This window comes from Clinocottus analis, unplaced genomic scaffold (genome assembly GCF_023055335.1).
Source record: "Clinocottus analis isolate CAN_PGR_092001 unplaced genomic scaffold, fCliAna1.0.p SCAF_2, whole genome shotgun sequence".
Lineage (NCBI taxonomy): Eukaryota > Metazoa > Chordata > Actinopteri > Perciformes > Cottidae > Clinocottus > Clinocottus analis.
The window spans coordinates 7,997,745-8,016,298 of record NW_027175931.1 but is presented as its reverse complement, the minus strand read 5'-3'; the positions used below and the strand labels follow the sequence as shown (position 1 = coordinate 8,016,298).

Genomic DNA, 18,554 nt, shown 5'->3' with positions numbered 1-18,554 from the left:
CCCATGGTTTTATTTGCTTGATCCTCCTCCTCCCATCATCTGACTCTCGTTTTCTTTGCCGTGTCGCTCCCTCTGCTGGCTGCACCCGGGAACACAGTACAAAGACAATAATATGCAAATCCACATTGGCTGGATGCAGGGACAGCATTAAGATCTGAGCGGCCTCAACAGAGGGCGCAGGAGCAGTTCTTTGACAAACGTAAACAGAAAGCATATGTTGAAATTTACCATTGACCTTGATATTATGTCATCAGAGATCCAGTTTCTGTAATAAGCCTTTTAAGATCACATTTGACCATTTTATCATTCAAGAAACACAAGTGGGTACTGCTGGATTATATAGTATGCTACTTAATTTACCAGTCATATTACACAATATTTACACAATAGAAGGGACAGCACACGCATAGATCATAGAGCATAGGTCATACATACACTCCTGCATACACATGCTTAAATACACATGTCGATAATAGTTGCCAATAATGAAACCAGGTGTAATCAACACAGATAGTAAATAATCCAGTCACAATATATTAGTCCCCAATAAAATCGCATCATATAATACTACTTGTTGCTATTTCATATTCTGATGGAGTATGGTATTAATGATTTGTTTTGAAGAATATCTGGTACTTTAAAATGTATTGAATATACATTAAACATTTCAACACGCAACACTAAACCTAACTAAAAACTCTGGATCTTTTTTCTCAAAGTACAATTTTAATAGTGACTATCCATAGGATCCACCTGTGATAGCAATGGGTAATGAAATTGTTCAGTCGCTTCATTGCTGCTCCTCACGGACATTGGTGTGGAAAAAGGTAAAAAATAAATAAATAAATACATCTTCCTCCAACCCATAGGATTTGCTATGCCCTCATGTCACCGGTAAACTAAGCACAGCGATTCCTCACTGTTTTTCACAAACCTTCTCACAGTTGCTGATCTGGAATAGTCCAGTTAGAGCACAAGAAACACAACATTTCTGCATCATCTAATATAGAAATGATTGTAACGTTCAAGAGGCTCTCACCTTCCTGAATGTCTGTGAAACCTGTGCCAACAGAGTCACATCTGCCTGTTATAGGAAGGGATTTGGTGCACTATGCCATCCGGTATGTGCACTAGGTAATTAAACTTTCCTTGACAACGTGATCTTGTGTTTTCTCGGATCCTCAGCACAAAAACTGCACCAACTTGTTCTACAGATGAGGAGTGGAAAGCACAGTCTGGACATCAAATGATAGCTTCCCATGAAACGAATAGTGAGCCCAAACAATACTGTCACAATGCCAAATAAAAGTCATATTGATTTTCAGTACCAATTAGATAATTTAAGGCTACTGGGCATTTAAATATTGTTCTATTTTAATGAAAAACCCACACTAGCATTTTCCGATGTAGGAAATTGCTCTTTGGGGGTGCCCAGCACTCAGGTCTCACAGAAATCTTCCATGATTGCCATAATAGCTGACGCTAGAAAGAAATGAGATATTACGACTTCACTTAATTCCAAGATAACTTTATGTCACACATAAATCCAAAATACAATTATGTATAGTAATATCTTTAATAACAACTGACATGAGGCAAGATGGATTTTAACCCACTGCAATGTTTATTCTTACATGGATTCATTTTAAAATTGGTAACTATCATTTCTCCATTAATTCACTATTTACCCTAACACTCAATTCAAATTGAGATAGACAATGTTTCTGGATGTATGTAAGTCTTTTTTTTTTTAACTTGCCTTAAAGTAGTCTACAAAGTATAAAATATTAGCCCAACAAGGCATTATTTTAAGAACTTTGTAGGTGAAGATTAAACTTTGCCCATCACTCAAAGTTGTGAAACTCTGATTATTAAATAGAAACTCAACCTAAATCTTGGTAACACAACATCTTTGTGAGGAGTTGGACCCTGGCCACTAATTTAAAGTAGATACTCCCCAAGCAAAGACGCCATTTTGGACGCAGGATTGTTACCATGGCAATTGTATTGGGAACACTTTGCTGGATTTAATGTTATCTGATTTGATGACAAGCAATAAGGTTTGACATTACATTATTTTATAGTTGTATTTTTTTTTTGAGGTGGGGGGGGGGGGTCACGACCCAGCGGATTGATACAAGCTCATGTCACCAATGACTTAAGTGTTGCAGTTAGTATATTTCGGCACCAAAAAACAGCAGGTTTTTGTCTGACGACTTTTAGCAATCTATTTAAAGAGCAAAATAGAGAGGACTCCGCAACACCGTTGGCGAAAAACAAGCAGATGGCGAAAGCTAAAATCAGCAGTACACTAAACTAGTCCCTCGGCGGATGAATCACGCGGATGTATATTGCAGCTGTAGGCCCCTCAGCTGATGTGAAACTAGCAGGGGTAGAGAGAGAAAAGAGGAGCTGGTGCACTGTCTGTTACAACTACAACACTGGAACAAATAGGTAACAACATTATACAAAAGGTAGAAATTTTCAGTGACATCTCGGCAAACAGTCACTTGGACCTTCGAGATTTTTCAAAATCGAAATACATCGGAGGAATTATGAATCAGTGTTGCGAAAATATCTCGAATCCCGTTCCTGCTTTCCTGTTTTTTTGTGTCTAAAAGGTATCAGAGGCCATTTCTTTTTTGCTAGCTAGCGTTAACGTGCTAGCTGCTAGCTAGACAAAATTTTAATTTACAAGCAAAATGTTATAAAACTGTTTCCAAAAGGCTGAATCCGTTTGTTGTAACGAGGCTGTTTGTCAAAGGAATCCCATCACCGTTCTGTCGAGCTGGCAAAGCGTTAGCTCGCGACAACAAGGCTCGCTAATATTAATTAGCTCGCGTGCCAAGGTTAGCTGGTAATAACGCTCTTGTTTGATTTGACAACGCTAAACGTCATCTACGTAACTGCCCTGCAGCAGCTAATTCGGTTTTGCTAAGGTCAGTAATTCTCTTTTTATGTCAGCCGGATAGCTATCTTCACTCATTCCAGCCAGTAACGACATCGACCCAAGCGAACAGTCAATTGTTTATATTTATCTGTTAGCGAGACTAAACGTTTGCTATCTTATTTGGGCTAAGCTAGCGCTAGCGTGCTAATAGTTAGCATCGATACTTGTTATTCATGCCAAGATGGGCTGCTTAGCTAAATCGGATGCTTGGCGTTGATGTGTCCCTTTTAGCTTAAGTGTGAAGTTTTTTCTGTGTTGACACGTTGCTCGTTTAGGAGCAAACTTGTTTCTGTCTGGCTAACTTGAGCTACAACGCTAGCCAGACATTGGCCTTAAATCAGCTTAGGAAACATAAGTGATCCCCACAGCTAGCTGACGTTAGTTAGTCAACGTTAGCTCTACTTGTGTGCTTAACATTCGTTGTGACAGTCGCTAAAAGAGCGATACGTGGATGTGGCCGGTCATCTTACGACTTGACAGTTGTGTATTTTTGACTTTGTCGTCTCATCAAACAGTGTAGAATGTGAGCTAACTTGCGTGCTAGACATGTCTGTTTTTTCTCCTTTTAAACTTGATCGACAGCCAAACACAGACCAATGTGTCATGGCAGTCAGAATGCCAAGTTAGCCTGCTAGCTATATTACGTTAACGTTAAACCGCTTGCGAAAGACGGACCTGCCGATGCTGCCATTTTCGATGTTTAGGTTTAGGTCAACTCGGCTCCTCAGGTAAATACAACTCGTCTTGGCCGTTAAGTAAAAACTGACATTGTCTACCCATAACAATGCAGCGTTTAGCGTCTTGAATTTGTCTTTGCGTTTACTTTGTGGGCAAAAGAGGTCGACAAACCGGTAACGTTACGCCGACTACGCATTTCCATGTAACCACTGCTACGTTAGCCATCCTAACTTTAACTAATGAGTCTCTGATTTTAGCTTACGAGCCTTTTGGCATTTTTCCTGTGGTCAACTTCAATAGTCGGCGGAACAATCATTGCTTTGGAGATTGTATACGTATTTAGCTAAGCCACTGTCAAAATGTATCGGACTTGCTAGAACATGAGTAGCTAAACATGCTAACGTAAGTCGGTGGTGAGAGACTACGTCAGAAATATAGGCCTCTGTAAATCATGGGTATAAATTTGAACACAGTCTTGTTTGTTTAATGGTGTAGTATTGGAAACTTCCTACCGCCGACTGTTTCGAGAGGCCGATCATCTGACGTGCCTAACTAATCAGATTATACGCGAGTGTGGTGCACCAGTTGTCAGAATGGACGAATAAACAAAGACGAGGATGCACTGTCAGTGCAGGCCTAAAATGGCCCTGTGAGCTTGCCAAGTGTGGCGTATGTTATTATCAATGATAGCAGGATTTAAACCATAACGAAACGGGTTAATTGTTAATCTTTTGTTTTCTTGATGAAAGAAAAGTATTTAGGTTGCAAATCATTAGTCATTGTCTATCAATTGATTAAATCTTCCTGCTATGTGTGTCTGTGTGTATAAGTGGGGAAATCTTATCAATCACTCCTGTTATCTGTACCCTCATGTCATTGACTGATGAGGATTATATATAAATGATACTACTTTATATGTATAAGACATTTTCTTTCACACCCTGACTAAAAGTATTTAAATTTGTCTGCGATCTTCTGTATTACTTAAACAAATCTTTGGTTGTATTTATATCATTAAGGGATTTTTTTTCTGTCAGGGGGCAAGTTAAGTATACTTGGGGTCATTACAATTTCAGTCTAGAACAAACTACTCATACAAAAAAAAAATACTCATACAAAAGTTCTGTTTCTTAAAACCATTATATTATGGTTTGATATTCTCTGTAAAAGTTGATGTTTAAATGCAATTTAGTAGTTTTGGTGGTTCACGTAAATATACATTTTGTTGCAGATTGGACAGTGAGATTGTGAGTGGTCTTATATTGGTTACTTATTTAAATACTTTTGATCTTGAAAAAAAATCTAATTCACATAGTTTCTTATAGCTATCTTAAATTGTTATTGGATAAACTGAATTGTCTGGGGATTGCGCTTGATCCTTCTTGCAGCCTGTTTTCGTGCCTAGACGACAAGTCGTATCAGTAATAGATTTCCTTTGTTTTCTGGTGGGAGTTTGTATCTTGTGATATACAATCTTCGTAAAATTGATGAGACATTCACCTGATTATCTCAAATGGACAGGAGAGGTGATCTCAATGGTACAAACGCTCAATCAGCTGTTACCCACAGTGACTCAATTTAAAGACAACTCCGGGGTGCTTGTAAAGAAAACATAAAAGGCCTTGCATTTGGTTTGTATTATTATGTTCTTTCTCTTTTATTGCAGTGAATGGTAGTGTCTAGAAAGGGTATGTCCCTTCAGGAGAGAGGTGCCAATGTCCAACCGGCCTAATTCCAATCCAGGGGGGTCACTGCGCCGTTCACAGAGGAACACTGCTGCGGCCCAGCCACAAGACCAAACAGTCGCAGGAAGGTGAGTCTTTAGTTTAGATCTCAGTTAAAAGTAAGAGGCAGTTATCATGGTTTGTAGGGAACATTAGAGTTTTCTTCAAAGAAATTAGATGTGGTTTAGTAGAGGAATGTAGGTACTTAGTTCATGGGTGAGGTTTGTAGTTATTTTGAATTTCAACAAAATGCAAAATGTTTATATTAGCCTTTTTGATCAGACTTGAATCTTATTTTGTGTTCTTTTAGCAAAATAAAATGCTGATTAACTGTAGCTATTTTTGTTGCTACTCTAGATGTATTAATGATAGAGGATATGCAGTCAATGTCAGCCAAACTTATTTGGCGACTAATCAAGGCCTTTTTTTAATGCGGCTTAATTACAGAAACCCACACTATCACTTGCTCTTTAATTTTCCAACCTTACAGGTTGCAGTCAGAGCAGATAAAACCTAAAGCAAATTCCCCACCTGAAAGTAGAAGACCTAATTCTAAGGCTTCCAAAGCCACAGCCAGCTCAGCCACTGGCCAGTCCAGGGGGCACAGCTCAAGAAGGTACCCCTCCTCTCTACTTGGTGCTTATTGTGTGTGCATGTGTTAATGTAGGGTTTTTACATTATCAAATAGTGTCATACTAAGTTAAATTCACAATAAAGACACACATAAAGTATTGTGCACGTTTTGGGTTTTGTTCTAAGTCTGATTGAGTACAATGAATGTGGCGTGTAATTTGTCACCTTTCACAGTGCGAGGCGTTTTATAAGATGGTGTTGTGTTGTCCCTCTTGCTCCTTGGCAGAAGCGGTCTTACTCTGTCCGTGGCTTCATTCGTGTTGCAAGACGAGCCAGAGGCTGCAGGGACATCTGAGCAAGAACGACCAGGCCAGCAGTCAAAGAACGAAGGCACCCGTGGGCTTAAGCGAAGCGAAGCTCCCGATCAAATCAGTTCCTTTGCACCGACCCCTGCCAAGAAACCCAAATCCCTCCCACCACCCAGAGACAATACCTCAGAGACCAAGAAAAGTCCAGCTAAGTCTAAGAAGAGAGCACTTGCTTCAGAAGCACCTGCATTGTCAGGTCGAGCCCAGAGTAAGAAGAGCGGGGCCGCTGGGGCCTCACCAATCCAGAAACGGAAGAAAGCGGACTCCCTCCCCGGTCTAAGTAGCACCGCTGGGTCCCTCCCCAATCGTACCGAGGGCAGAACTGCAAAACCCACCAAGCTGGCGTCTAAATCGGCCGCCTCAGCCAAAGCTGGGTGTAGCAACGTGACGGACTCCTCCTCCTCTGCCTCCACTTCTTCCTCTTCCTCCACCACAGGCCCAAACAGCGCCACCACGCAGGGCGCCCGAGTAAAACAGGGAAAAGATCAGACCAAGGCACGACGCTCTCGTTCAGCATCAAGCCCCTCCCCACGCCGTAGTACCCGAGACAAGGAGCAGGCTAAAACTGCCAGTTCTTCAAAGTTTGAGTGGGCAGCGCGCTTCAACCCCAAAGTCAACCTGCCAAAACCCAAATTGTCCTTGCCCGGATCCTCCAAAACTGAGACCTCCAAACCTGGGCCATCAGGATTCCAAGCTAAACTAGCAAGTGAGTCACATTACCTGTCTATGGAGTCCCCCTGACTCTTAACTTGCTGGCAACTAATACATTCAGTGTAACTGCTTTCTTTTTTGGTTGTGAAAGAAGCAAGATGGTCAGTCGTTAAGGGCGAATTATACTCCTGCAACTACAAGTGCGGCTGGCCACGCAGTCGGATTGACGGACTCGTTTTGGTTTATAATTCCCGTGCGTTTTCCATACGCCAGGCCAGTAGGCGGCGCAACGGCTGTAGACTCGACCTGCACGCCGACATTCACCGATATCTCCCCCCAGGAATTCACCTCCATCTACATGTCCTTATACTCGGTCAGACGGGTTATATAAATGCTCATATTTGTGGACCTCTTCCGCAAAATATTCTTTAACGGGATCCATTGTTTGTGTTTCTGCTATAGCTTTTTAAAAAAGCGGTATTATGCTATGAAACCGGAAATGCGAGACTCAGAAAGGATTTGGTTAGCAGACCAATCACAGCCTTGCGGGCTTGCGTTGCTTTGACACATAGTCAGAAATTTGGGGTGACGCACGCAAAATGGCCGATTTGACCACGCAAGGGCGGCCATGCGTCTCTTGCGTGCTTGCATCTCTGCGTAAAACCCGAGTATAAATCAGCCTATAGTTCGTTCCATTATCGATTTCGGAGCTGATGATCAAAGTTGTTAACAAGTGAGCATCTCGCTTCTTTCACATATCTGACTGTTGAACAAGCAAGTCACATGTTCTTGTTTAGCATAAATGAGCTGTTGAATAGTAAGTGGAACCGGATTAATGGATAGACTTGCATTTTATGCTGTATCGTAACATGAGTTATGTTACAGTTTGTCTTTTTTGTTTCTACTTGAGGTAGCATTTTGATCAAGATTTATTCTGGTGTTTTGGGATTATGCTTGAGGAGGAGGATCCATTAGTCCCTAGGGTTTATCAGATAATCCCATCCCTTATAACTGCGGCAGTATGAAAGCCTGGTACCAGGCAAAGGCATTTCTATACAGTATTTTTTAAATTTTTAATTAGAGGTTGACTGATGGCAGATTTTGAAAGGGAGCAGGAAAGAGCAGATAGCCGATAACCCTCCCTCGGAAATAAATTAATAAGATCCAGAAGTTTGATTTGATGGATTCCAAATTTGGAATATGTTCTATTTATGTACAATAGACGATGCTCTGTTTCTTGTGGTTCATGACCGGATGCCCTGGTTTACTTATGTTGCACGTCCCATTATGTTGTTAAATACCACTCTTGCAAACCAGTAATGTTGGTGCATAGTCCCGGGGTGAGAAGGGTCCCTCGTGTACAATTTCATGAATGGATAGTTACTGGATTATTGGGAAGAGAAAATGCCAAATTGGTAAATAAGTTAATGTAAAAGTTAAACAATTTATTTCCCTCTGTCTGCCTTTCTTTTTACATGGCCAAAGAGCTGATAGTGTTAAGTTATATATATTTTAGAGATGCATTTTTGGGGGGAAGCGGACATAAGTACCTCTGCCTGCTATAAAATGCGCTGTTCGCTAGGACAGTTATGGTGTAGCCTACACTTTCTAAGCCTATCGCCAGAAAGAATCAATGCTCTGCAAGGTTTTTGTATATTATTGGTGCCTAGTTCCACCGATATCAATAATTTTTAAAATGTCCTATCTGCGCCAATGAAGTAGGTTAACGGAGTAATCTCAGCATAATTAAACTTAAAATTTAAAACGTTCCTTTTTTGTTGCTCTCTTGTGGAGAAAGTAGGTAATGGCTGCAGTGTATTTGTCATACATGGCTCAGTGAAAACACTTTTCTGTAGAATTGTTTTTAATTTAAACAAAAACAAACCAAATGTATTTAATGCATTAGTGTTAAACACAAATTGCCATACAAACACAAAATTGAAATGCAGATTGGTAGACAGTCGCCTAAAAACTAAACCAGAGCTGTTCAGTTAGAATTCTGCAAGGTCCAGTCATTTCTTCATGCAAAGATTCGGTATAACAAAATGTCTAACTGCCAATATCATTTTGTCCCATAATTATTGAAATAGCCTCGCAGTTGTATTAACCTCTGTATGTAGTCAACAACAGACAGTGTGCACAATTGTGACAACCAACATTAAGGAAAAGAGATAACAATCCAAGTGATGAGGGAAACGGGGCTTCAGTGCATACTCTATAACTGGAACCTTAAAACCGCTTCACACTGCCGCTCTTAATAATTTTCAGTTCTGGGTCCGGGTCCGCATACAACGGAGCCTGGATCTGGACTACGGCCCGCATTTTAATTACCCCTTTACAAAATAGTGTGGTTGCAGATTGAAACCATCTGAATACCCCTCCGCTCACCTCTCCCTTTCTGAGTCCGCAGTACTCTGAAACTCTTTTTACTCCAGAATCACATAACACAGAATCACGTAACATAAAAACACAATATATTGCTCTTTCTAGAACCAGAGTTTGATTTGTCCATTCTAGGCTACTGTAGAAACATGGCGGTTGCAACATGGTGGAGAACCCACTTCCTATGGGATCATCCTTGGCAAAGAAAACACGCACAATGGTTTATTAGTTTCAGGTGATTACACACTGATGAAAACATAATTATAAATATAAAATTCCATTTCTGCTAATGGATCTGCCAAAATACTATACGCGGTCCCTTTAAACAAGTATTGAGATTTGATACCCATCCCTTATTAGATGGCAACATTGCAGGACACTAGGCTAGAGACACTATTACAGTAGGTATTTGGTGTATATCGTGGAGTGAGTGTAAGCTATGGAGGTCAGTGAAGGGTTAGGCTGTTCTAGATAGGTGACGGGATAGAAACGTAGGTGGGCTCCCTGCCACAGGCCAAAATGGAGAGACCCCTCCTCAGTTGGCTTCGCTTGTTGGCCCACCAGCTGACGTGGAGTATGTCTGTCTGAGGACAGGAAAGAACTCACATGCTGCTTCTGTCAAGAGGAAAGGGCTTCATATTTCTCTCCCCAATTCTTTATTTTTCTGCCTGTTTAGCAATATATGCATGTTGAAATATATACTTTCAGCTATAATGGTGAGTAAACATTTGCCTGTGATCCAATGGTTATGTGTGGCTTAACATTGCACAATGTATTTTTGGTCATGTGGAAATAGTCACGTTGTTGCCACCAAAACAATATTTGTGATTGTATTAAACGGTTCTCGCTAGTTTGAGGTTTATTAGGGATTTCTGGGGAATTTGTGATGTGCATGAAGCATTATTATTTGCTCTGCTATGAAGTCAGTTGAAGTAGAAAAAGGACAGGAAGCAAAGGAAAACTTTAATTAATTTTGTCTTAACTTTCTTAGTTTATTTTTGTACTACTGAATTATGAGCCACATATCTAGCATGAAGGTTGCCCTGTTATAGGGCCATGGGTTTGTTACTATTAATACTCATCTAGTCAGTGGTACAGGGCTCCAACCGGCAACACTAGAGGCTTTACTGTGTTAAAAGGTAACACTCAGCATCAGTCTTTGCCTGTGATTAATAATCCTGATATGGAGGGAGGTTTTCCATTGTGGTTTCACAGCCAGAATAATTAAGTGTGGCTTCAGCCGCATGGGGTCAGAGACCCCATGCTGGAAGCACACTTCATGTTCTCCTGCGGGCTTATTAAGTGTGGCTTCAGCCGCATGGGGTCATAGACCCCATGCTGCAAGCACACTTCATGTTCTCCTGCGGGCTTATTATTATTATTATTATTCTTCTTATAGTCAAACCACTACTCCTCCCAGAGCGTTGCCAGCACATACGCAAAAATTACATCGAAACGTGCGGTTTGCGCGGGAATCGTGAGGTATGACTTTTCTAAGAGATTCGCCCGTACGTTTTCCCGAAAAATGCAAAAAACATAAAAAAAAATTCACGAAATGTTCGTAGAGGGTGGCGCGCCAATTAACAGAGTGAGAAGAAGCGACAGAAACTGTTAAAAAAAAAAAACGTATTTTGTCTTTACTCCCGCAATGTTCACTCTTCATACACCATTGTTGGATAGAAACGTTGGAAATCTTGTCTTCTGTCATAAACTGTGGTCGATAGGAATCCAACGGACTCAGACGTCTTGAAATCGGACTGAATGTGAGAGCAAGTCCACCTCGCTCTGCCATCCGCCGCCATGTTAAATCTCCCTCCAAAGCCACGTCTCCCCTGAAGCTCGTACCTGATTTGTAAATCGCCCGTACAGACACATGTTTTATCGTACAGACTCGCCAGTCACAGTATCTGTTCATCAGGTCTTCCTAACGCTCAATATGCGATATCGAAGCAATAGTGGCTTTTAAAGTACCATTTTTTTAAATAGTTTGAAAGGAGTTCCACAGTATTTAGGTCTATTAAGCTCAGCGTAAGGAAGTCCCTTTGAAGTCATCACCATGGCAACCTTTGATCTAACGACCCACAGGTGTTCTCGTTAGGGCAGTTTAACAGACACGCAGACACTTACACACGCACACACAACACAGATGACTTCTGTCTCTCTGTCTGTTTGTCTCACACACACAGACAGACACACACACAAACAAACAAACACATACACAAACACACACACACACAAACAGACACACACACACACAAACAGACACACAAACACACACACACACACAAAGACGTTTACGTGTGTTTTATATTGTGTAGTTGTCAACACTGTGATCATTAATAAGGTCATATGATATTTCATATACGTGTGTGTGTGTTCAGGACGTTCAGTAGTTTATTTCCTTAAGTCCACAGTCCAGTCTGCCTCTAATCAGTCTGCTGGCGCTCACTTGGTCACCATGACGACGGCAGCACACAGGTGCTTCATATCAGCCAATCAGTTTAACACACAAACCAACTCAAGTGCTTTGGAGGAGAGACGGGCGTCAGAAACAAAAGCTATATATTGCGACGTCTTACGGCAGTAGTAGCCACACTTTCAAAATTTCTTGCGAAATTTTCTAGTAATTCTTATTCTCTGAAATGTGTTGGAAATGTCTGTGATGGTTATTATAGTTACATGTCAACAGTTTCCTATCATCTGACCTATACTTTATAGTTTATCCTAGTCAAAATAACTTGCTCCAGTGTTTTTGCCTAGTTTTGCCGAGTTGGGTTATATGTCCCTTTTTTTTCATTGCAGGTTTGAGGAAATCCACTAAGAAGCGCAGCGAGTCTCCTCCAGCAGAGCTCCCCAGCTGTCGGCGGAGCACACGCCAGAAGACCACGGGCTCCTGTGCCAGCACCAGGTACAAAATACAGAAATGACCTAAGACGAGTATATTGATGCCCTAAAAAAAAAGTACCTGACCTTTTTAGAATTCTAGAGCTTTATGAATAGTGCTCACTAGTGAGGGACACACTTTTTTAGTATAATTCAGGTAAAAACCTGGACTTTGATGCATACAGGAAACTAACCATTCACTGCTGATGAGTGCAAACAGCCACTCAAACTTAGTATGGCTTTGAAACAATAAACAGTTTAGAAAGCTTCTAGCTCCAGAGGCTGGCCCTTTGTTGCAATAACCACAAGATCCTGTCTTAGTGCATCTTAGTCTTCGTTCTCATACTTTTGGTATGATAAAATATACGGTATTTATTCAGCATGAAAAAATGTATCCAGGGGAACCATTGCTCTACGTCAGTTTATTTATTGGAGTGGTAATGCAGGGTTCTCTGTCTTTTGTGATTGCGCTGCTGTCGCTCATACTGTCAATCTGTTACTCGTATCACAGTCGGCGGGGCTCAGGCCTGGGCAAGCGCGGGGCAGCCGACGCTCGCCGTCAGGAGAAAATGGCCGACTCTGACAACAACCAGGATGGGGCCAACTCATCAGCCGCTCGAACCGATGAAGCATCCCAAGGGGCTTCAGGTACCTATCATGCACACTTATTCATTTCTTGTTTGGTAGGAGATCACCTGTCTTTTTCCTATGCATTTTAATTTATGGCGAATCAAGAATTCTCTACAAAATTTGTGAGAGAATTAAACGTCTTTAAGCCTATAGGGGTAATTGAGCTTTTCCTCATGGTCTAGTTTTAATTGAAATTTGGCCATCAACTTGAAAGGCTTAGTTCTTTACTGTTTTAACCTTTTCCACGCTGAAAACTGATTTTGATATTATCTCTGTGTCCAGCTTCAAGCTCAGTCGCTGGTGCAGTGGGCATGACCACCTCTGGAGAGAGTGAGTCGGATGACTCTGAAATGGGAAGGCTTCAAGGTACATTAAATCCCACTCTCTCAGATTTAACAATCAATCGCTACCGAGATTGACCATTTGTAGAGTATATCACGATATATTTTGTCTGCATGAATGAACGTAGTATCCCTGATCAGGTATGAAGAACACACAGTTTTACCTGTTGTATAGTTGCGCTCTAAACCTTGCTGTGTTGTCCCTATAGCCCTACTGGAGGCCAGGGGTCTTCCCCCACATCTTTTTGGGCCCCTGGGACCCCGGATGTCACAGCTGTTTCATAGGACCATTGGCAGTGGCGCGAGTGAGTACACTGCCATCCTACTCTTAAACCAATGTTCATGTTTGGTAAATAACTAATGAATGCCCCCCCCCATGCCCCCCACCCCCACAGGCTCCAAGGCTCAGCAGTTACTGCAAGGCCTGCAGGCCACCGGTGACGAGTCTCAGCAGCTCCAAGCTGCCATTGAGATGTGCCAGCTGCTGGTGATGGGCAATGAGGAAACACTTGGTGGATTCCCTGTCAAGAGTGTGGTGCCTGCTTTGGTTAGTATTACTCTGTTTGGTCATTAAGCTTTCTGTTACACTTGGCTGTCCTGTATGTATTGCTTTGTGAATTATGAAAATCTGACATGTGTTTAAAAAAAAAATCTGATTTACTTTCGTTCTTTCTGGGATATTTGATTTCATAGTCATAAGCTCAACTGTCTTTTCACAGATTACACTCTTACAAATGGAACATAACTTTGATATTGTGAGTATAAGGAACTTTTATCTCTGTGAATGTACTTGTCTTTTTTTTTTGAGTCATTCATTTTTGTAATGCCACTGCTTATTTGCATGCCTTTGGTCCGTGCACACAGATGAATCACGCCTCTCGTGCACTCACATATATGATGGAGGCGCTGCCTCGATCCTCTGCTGTGGTGGTCGATGCTATTCCTGTCTTCCTGGAGAAGGTAAGACACTGTGCACTCTGTCTGTCCCTTATCGCTTGGTTATTTGCGATGGTGGCTTTTTGAAATGCTAATGCCTTGCTCCCCCTTCTGTGCAGCTTCAGGTGATCCAATTTATTGACGTAGCAGAGCAGGCCCTGACTGCCCTGGAGATGTTGTCAAGGCGACACAGCAAAGCCATTTTGCAGGCTGTAAGTGTTTTTTCATCCCCTGAAAACATCCTATCTCTGCTAGCCACAATTATATACAGCAATAATTGTATTCTATGACTTGCAGGGTGGGCTCGCTGACTGCCTCCTCTACCTGGAGTTCTTTAGCATCAATGCTCAGAGGAATGCCTTGGCCATCGCGGCCAACTGCTGCCAGAGCATTACTCCAGATGAGTTTCACTTTGTTGCTGATTCTCTGCCACTGTTGACTCAAAGACTCACACACCAGGTGAGTTTTTCCTACGTCTCAAATTGCTGAACTATAAAATGCAACATTTTTTTAGACTCAAGTCGGGATTCCACTTGCAACACATTCCTGAAATGAAATTGATAATAAACACATTGGAATAAGAAAATAACTTCCAAAATGTCCATCCATATCTGGTGTTTTCTGTACAAAATACATTAAAATTGTACATGGTTGTACAACAAGCTGAAAAAATGAGAAAGATATGGTTTTCTAGTGTATAACTGTACAAAGTTTTAGACTTAGTGTGTTTTTAGACAAGTCATACCATTGATGTGGTCAATCATTAGGAAAGAATCATATTAATGTGCTTTGGTGCGAATGCCGCCTAAGTGACACGGCATGAAATTACATTTTTTGTTTTGCTATTTTTTAGTCGTCCTCTGTATCATATCTCCATGCATTGTTTTTTCCTTTTATTTCAGTGAAACCTATTGTGGAGATTCTCTAATGACTATTTTCATTAACCTCTCTTTCAGGATAAAAAATCAGTCGAAAGCACATGCCTCTGTTTCGCCAGGCTGGTTGACAACTTTCAACATGAGGAGGTTTGTGCCTCAATTGTTTTTAAGACCTAACACCACGGTTGTTTTTGTGTTTACCATTTCTGTATCCTCTCTTCTGTTTGCCGTCCAACTCCACAGCTCATGTGCATGTTTGTGTTTATGCCGACAGAACCTGCTGCAGGAGGTTGCGTCACGGGACCTGTTGACCAACATTCAGCAGCTGCTGGTTGTGACCCCACCTGTGCTCAGCTCGGGAATGTTTATCATGGTTGTTCGCATGTTTTCCTTGATGTGCTCTAACTGCCCCTGCCTGGCAGTCCAGCTTATGAAACAGAGTGAGTAACACACACACGCACATACACATATACATACGTACGTACGTACGTACGTATGTACGTACGTATATACACACACACACACAAGGTCACACCCTTGCTACTCACTTATGAATTGCATGTTATTACTGTTATGCATATTTGTATACATTTGTACTATATGTACTCACAACACTTGTGCTTGATAAATTAGATGGTTACTCGCAGGTGCAGGCTGACAAATATTTTGCAAGGGAAAAAAGGTGTATACTAAGTGTACAATAGCAATGGAAACCGTTTATATTCCATGTTTTAAATCTTTCAAAATATTACAAATGTAACGCCAACTGTTGCTTCTCTCTGAAATGTGTTACGAGAATGATAATAATTATGTTAACGGATACGGAGCCCCCATTGCCCTCGCAAACACAGGTAATTATCAAAATAGTTATTGACCTCATAAATGGAACATCAATATATCTTACACAATCAGATTGTTGTAGTTGTCAATGAATGAACAACATTAATTCATTTCATAATAAGCTCACATGTTTGACACCCTCACAAGTCATAACATAATTTACCGAGTTAAGTGTCTTGCTCAAGGACAGTCGACGTGCACCTCAAATCACGTACCTCAAAACATTTTTAACTCGAGCAGACAAACCGGTGCCTTCATTTGAACCTTCAAGACTGAATTCACGTCTGTCCACATTGTCTTTAAAATGTACTTGGCATTCAGTCTTAACTGCCCTGAGGAGAAAATATTACGTGTTAAAGGTGCAGCTAACAACATAAATGCGCTTGTCTTACCTTTTCTAACAGACATAGCAGAAACTCTGCGTTTCCTTCTGTGTGGTGCGTCAAATGGAAGCTGCCAAGAACAGATTGAACTGGTACCCCGGAGTCCTCAGGAGCTCTATGAACTGACCTCCCTCATATGGTAACATCTATTTGCCTGACTTCCTTTCTGTATGGAATGGGTTAAGATCGTGCTATACAACAAACACATTGAAATTTTGGAACACTACACTCTAAGCTGTACTGGCAGCAGAAAAAATGGTGTTCACTGAATTAGACGTTTCTCATGACTGACTTATATATACGACTTAGCTTTCACAATTTACAGAAACTAGCAAATACTCTGTCACACTAACTTTGGGGTGACAAAAGTTCTACAAATGTTACAGCCTCTTCTCCCAGAACACAACCACAGATGCAATTGTTTTGCAACACTAGTCATTTGATAATAATAATAATTTGAGTTGAAGAAAAATCTAATTTCACTTAATACTTAAACTGAATAAACGTATTTTTCTAAACTGCCCTTCTTCTTGCAGTGAGCTGATGCCCTGCCTGCCTAGAGAAGGCATCTTTGCAGTTGATTTAATGCTGAAGAAGGGCAGTGCCCAGACAACAGAGGGGGCAATCTGGCAGTGGAGGGATGACCGTGGACTTTGGCATCCTTACAACCGCATTGACAGCCGCATTATTGAGGTATGAGTGCATCACCCACATTTTGTATTACTGAAAATGAATGCTATGAAATCATATTTGCTGGATATATGTGTGTGTGTATATATAGTGAAATGTCATACCTCAATCATCAGTATTTAAATATTAAAACAAATTCTGGTCAGTCATTCTGGACCTCGTCACACTACAAGTCTGAAGAATGAATAATGGATTTAATCTATTAAAAAGTTGCATCACAGTACTTGACAACATTCAGTCTATATATAAATAAATATAAATATAAATAAAGTGCGTCATCCTCTCTCAATACATCAATACATTCACACACACAAATATTTGGGGCTTCCCCGTATGGAAAACTGATGTTGGGTGGTGATTATCTTGCCCTGCAGACAGCACACCAGAACGGGGAGGATGAGATCAGCTTGTCAACCCTGGGCCGTGTGTACACAATTGACTTTAACTCTATGCAGCAGATTAATGAAGACACAGGAACAGCACGTGGTATCCAGAGGAAACCCAATCCTCTTGCCAACCCTAGTACAGGTAATGCATAACTGTCATCTTCATACAAATGTTATTTGAAAAGATCTGCATTGTCATAAAATATGAAGAACCAGTAACACTGTCGGGGCCTGATGTCTCAAATGTTTGTTAGCCTACAGCTCTACTGAGTAGGCAGCTGTAATCGGCATGGAGTCATGGCAAAAAAAGTGGAAAAGAGAATTCAATGTGAATTACTGTAATTAGTTATCATTTTATGATCAGGTAAATCCACATTTACTGCGTGCAAGTCGGTTGAATTTTGTCACCAGATTCTTGCCACATTAACATCAATTTGTGTAAGAAATGTTTTTTCTTTCTTTGTTGGAACAGATATGGTAGTCAACAGCATGCTGCTTTTGCTGTATCTCTTCAAATTGTCTGCATGTGTATAGCACAGGTTCTCCATTGAGTGTCAGTTAAGCTGTTGCAGTCACTGTGTGGTTGAGGAAATTAACCTAACCGGTTTACTGTCTTTCTCCAGGGAGTCACCAGGAGGTTCGTCGAGAGGATGCACGAGCCCAGTTGATGAAGGAGGACCCTGAGCTGGCAAAGTGCTTTATCAAAACTCTGTTTGGGGTCTTGTATGAGGTGTACAGTTCATCGGCCGGCCCTGCTGTCAGACACAAGTGCCTTAGAGCCATCCTCAGGATCATCTACTTTGCTGACGCAGAGCTGCTGAAGGATGTGCTGAGGAACCATGCTGTGTCCAGGTATCTGTTCACTGCACTGTGGACTACTTTTAACATTGACAAATAAATCAGCTTAGAAAATTGTCTTAAGTTAATAACTTATTTTAGATGAAGTGTAGTATTTATAAGACACCAGATAATTACTAGTGACAATCTTTGAGTTGACTCATTGACTTTAATCTATTTTTTTGTACGTTTATTTCTACAGTCACATTGCCTCCATGCTATCCAGTCAGGACCTGAAGATTGTAGTGGGTTCTCTTCAGATGGCTGAGATCCTCATGCAGAAGCTGCCTGACGTCTTCAGTGTCTATTTCAGAAGAGAAGGTACCGTGTAGTCATATTTTAAACTCAATGATATCCTCTACATGGCAGATACATGACAGACATGCTTTAAAGATGCAGAAGACTCCTTTGCTGCTACAACTCC

At 41.1% G+C, this 18,554-nt stretch overlaps 2 protein-coding genes across 11 annotated transcripts in view; one reads left to right on the top strand and one right to left on the bottom strand.

Moving 5' to 3' along the window:
- trip12 (thyroid hormone receptor interactor 12) overlaps nt 1-18,554 on the top strand; it is a 42,980-nt gene that overhangs the window by 12,905 nt on the left and 11,521 nt on the right. The window contains exons 1-20 of one of the 10 annotated variants that reach the window (XM_068584431.1): nt 1,998-2,060; nt 5,295-5,441; nt 5,843-5,968; nt 6,212-6,999; nt 12,129-12,234; nt 12,721-12,857; nt 13,122-13,205; nt 13,390-13,485; nt 13,576-13,727; nt 13,900-13,935; nt 14,045-14,140; nt 14,236-14,328; nt 14,414-14,575; nt 15,073-15,141; nt 15,269-15,434; nt 16,239-16,356; nt 16,754-16,910; nt 17,282-17,435; nt 17,917-18,145; nt 18,333-18,451. In XM_068584431.1, coding sequence (XP_068440532.1) covers nt 5,344-5,441; nt 5,843-5,968; nt 6,212-6,999; nt 12,129-12,234; nt 12,721-12,857; nt 13,122-13,205; nt 13,390-13,485; nt 13,576-13,727; nt 13,900-13,935; nt 14,045-14,140; nt 14,236-14,328; nt 14,414-14,575; nt 15,073-15,141; nt 15,269-15,434; nt 16,239-16,356; nt 16,754-16,910; nt 17,282-17,435; nt 17,917-18,145; nt 18,333-18,451 — 2,986 coding nt within the window. In that variant the 5' untranslated portion in view covers nt 1,998-2,060; nt 5,295-5,343. The other 9 variants (XM_068584433.1, XM_068584432.1, XM_068584426.1 and 6 more) reach the window with 9 other exon arrangements.
- fbxo36a (F-box protein 36a) lies at nt 10-1,974 on the bottom strand. Its single transcript, XM_068585918.1, is given in 7 exon segments — nt 10-79; nt 851-881; nt 884-922; nt 925-952; nt 1,040-1,083; nt 1,086-1,208; nt 1,884-1,974. Coding segments are annotated over 7 exon segments (426 nt in total).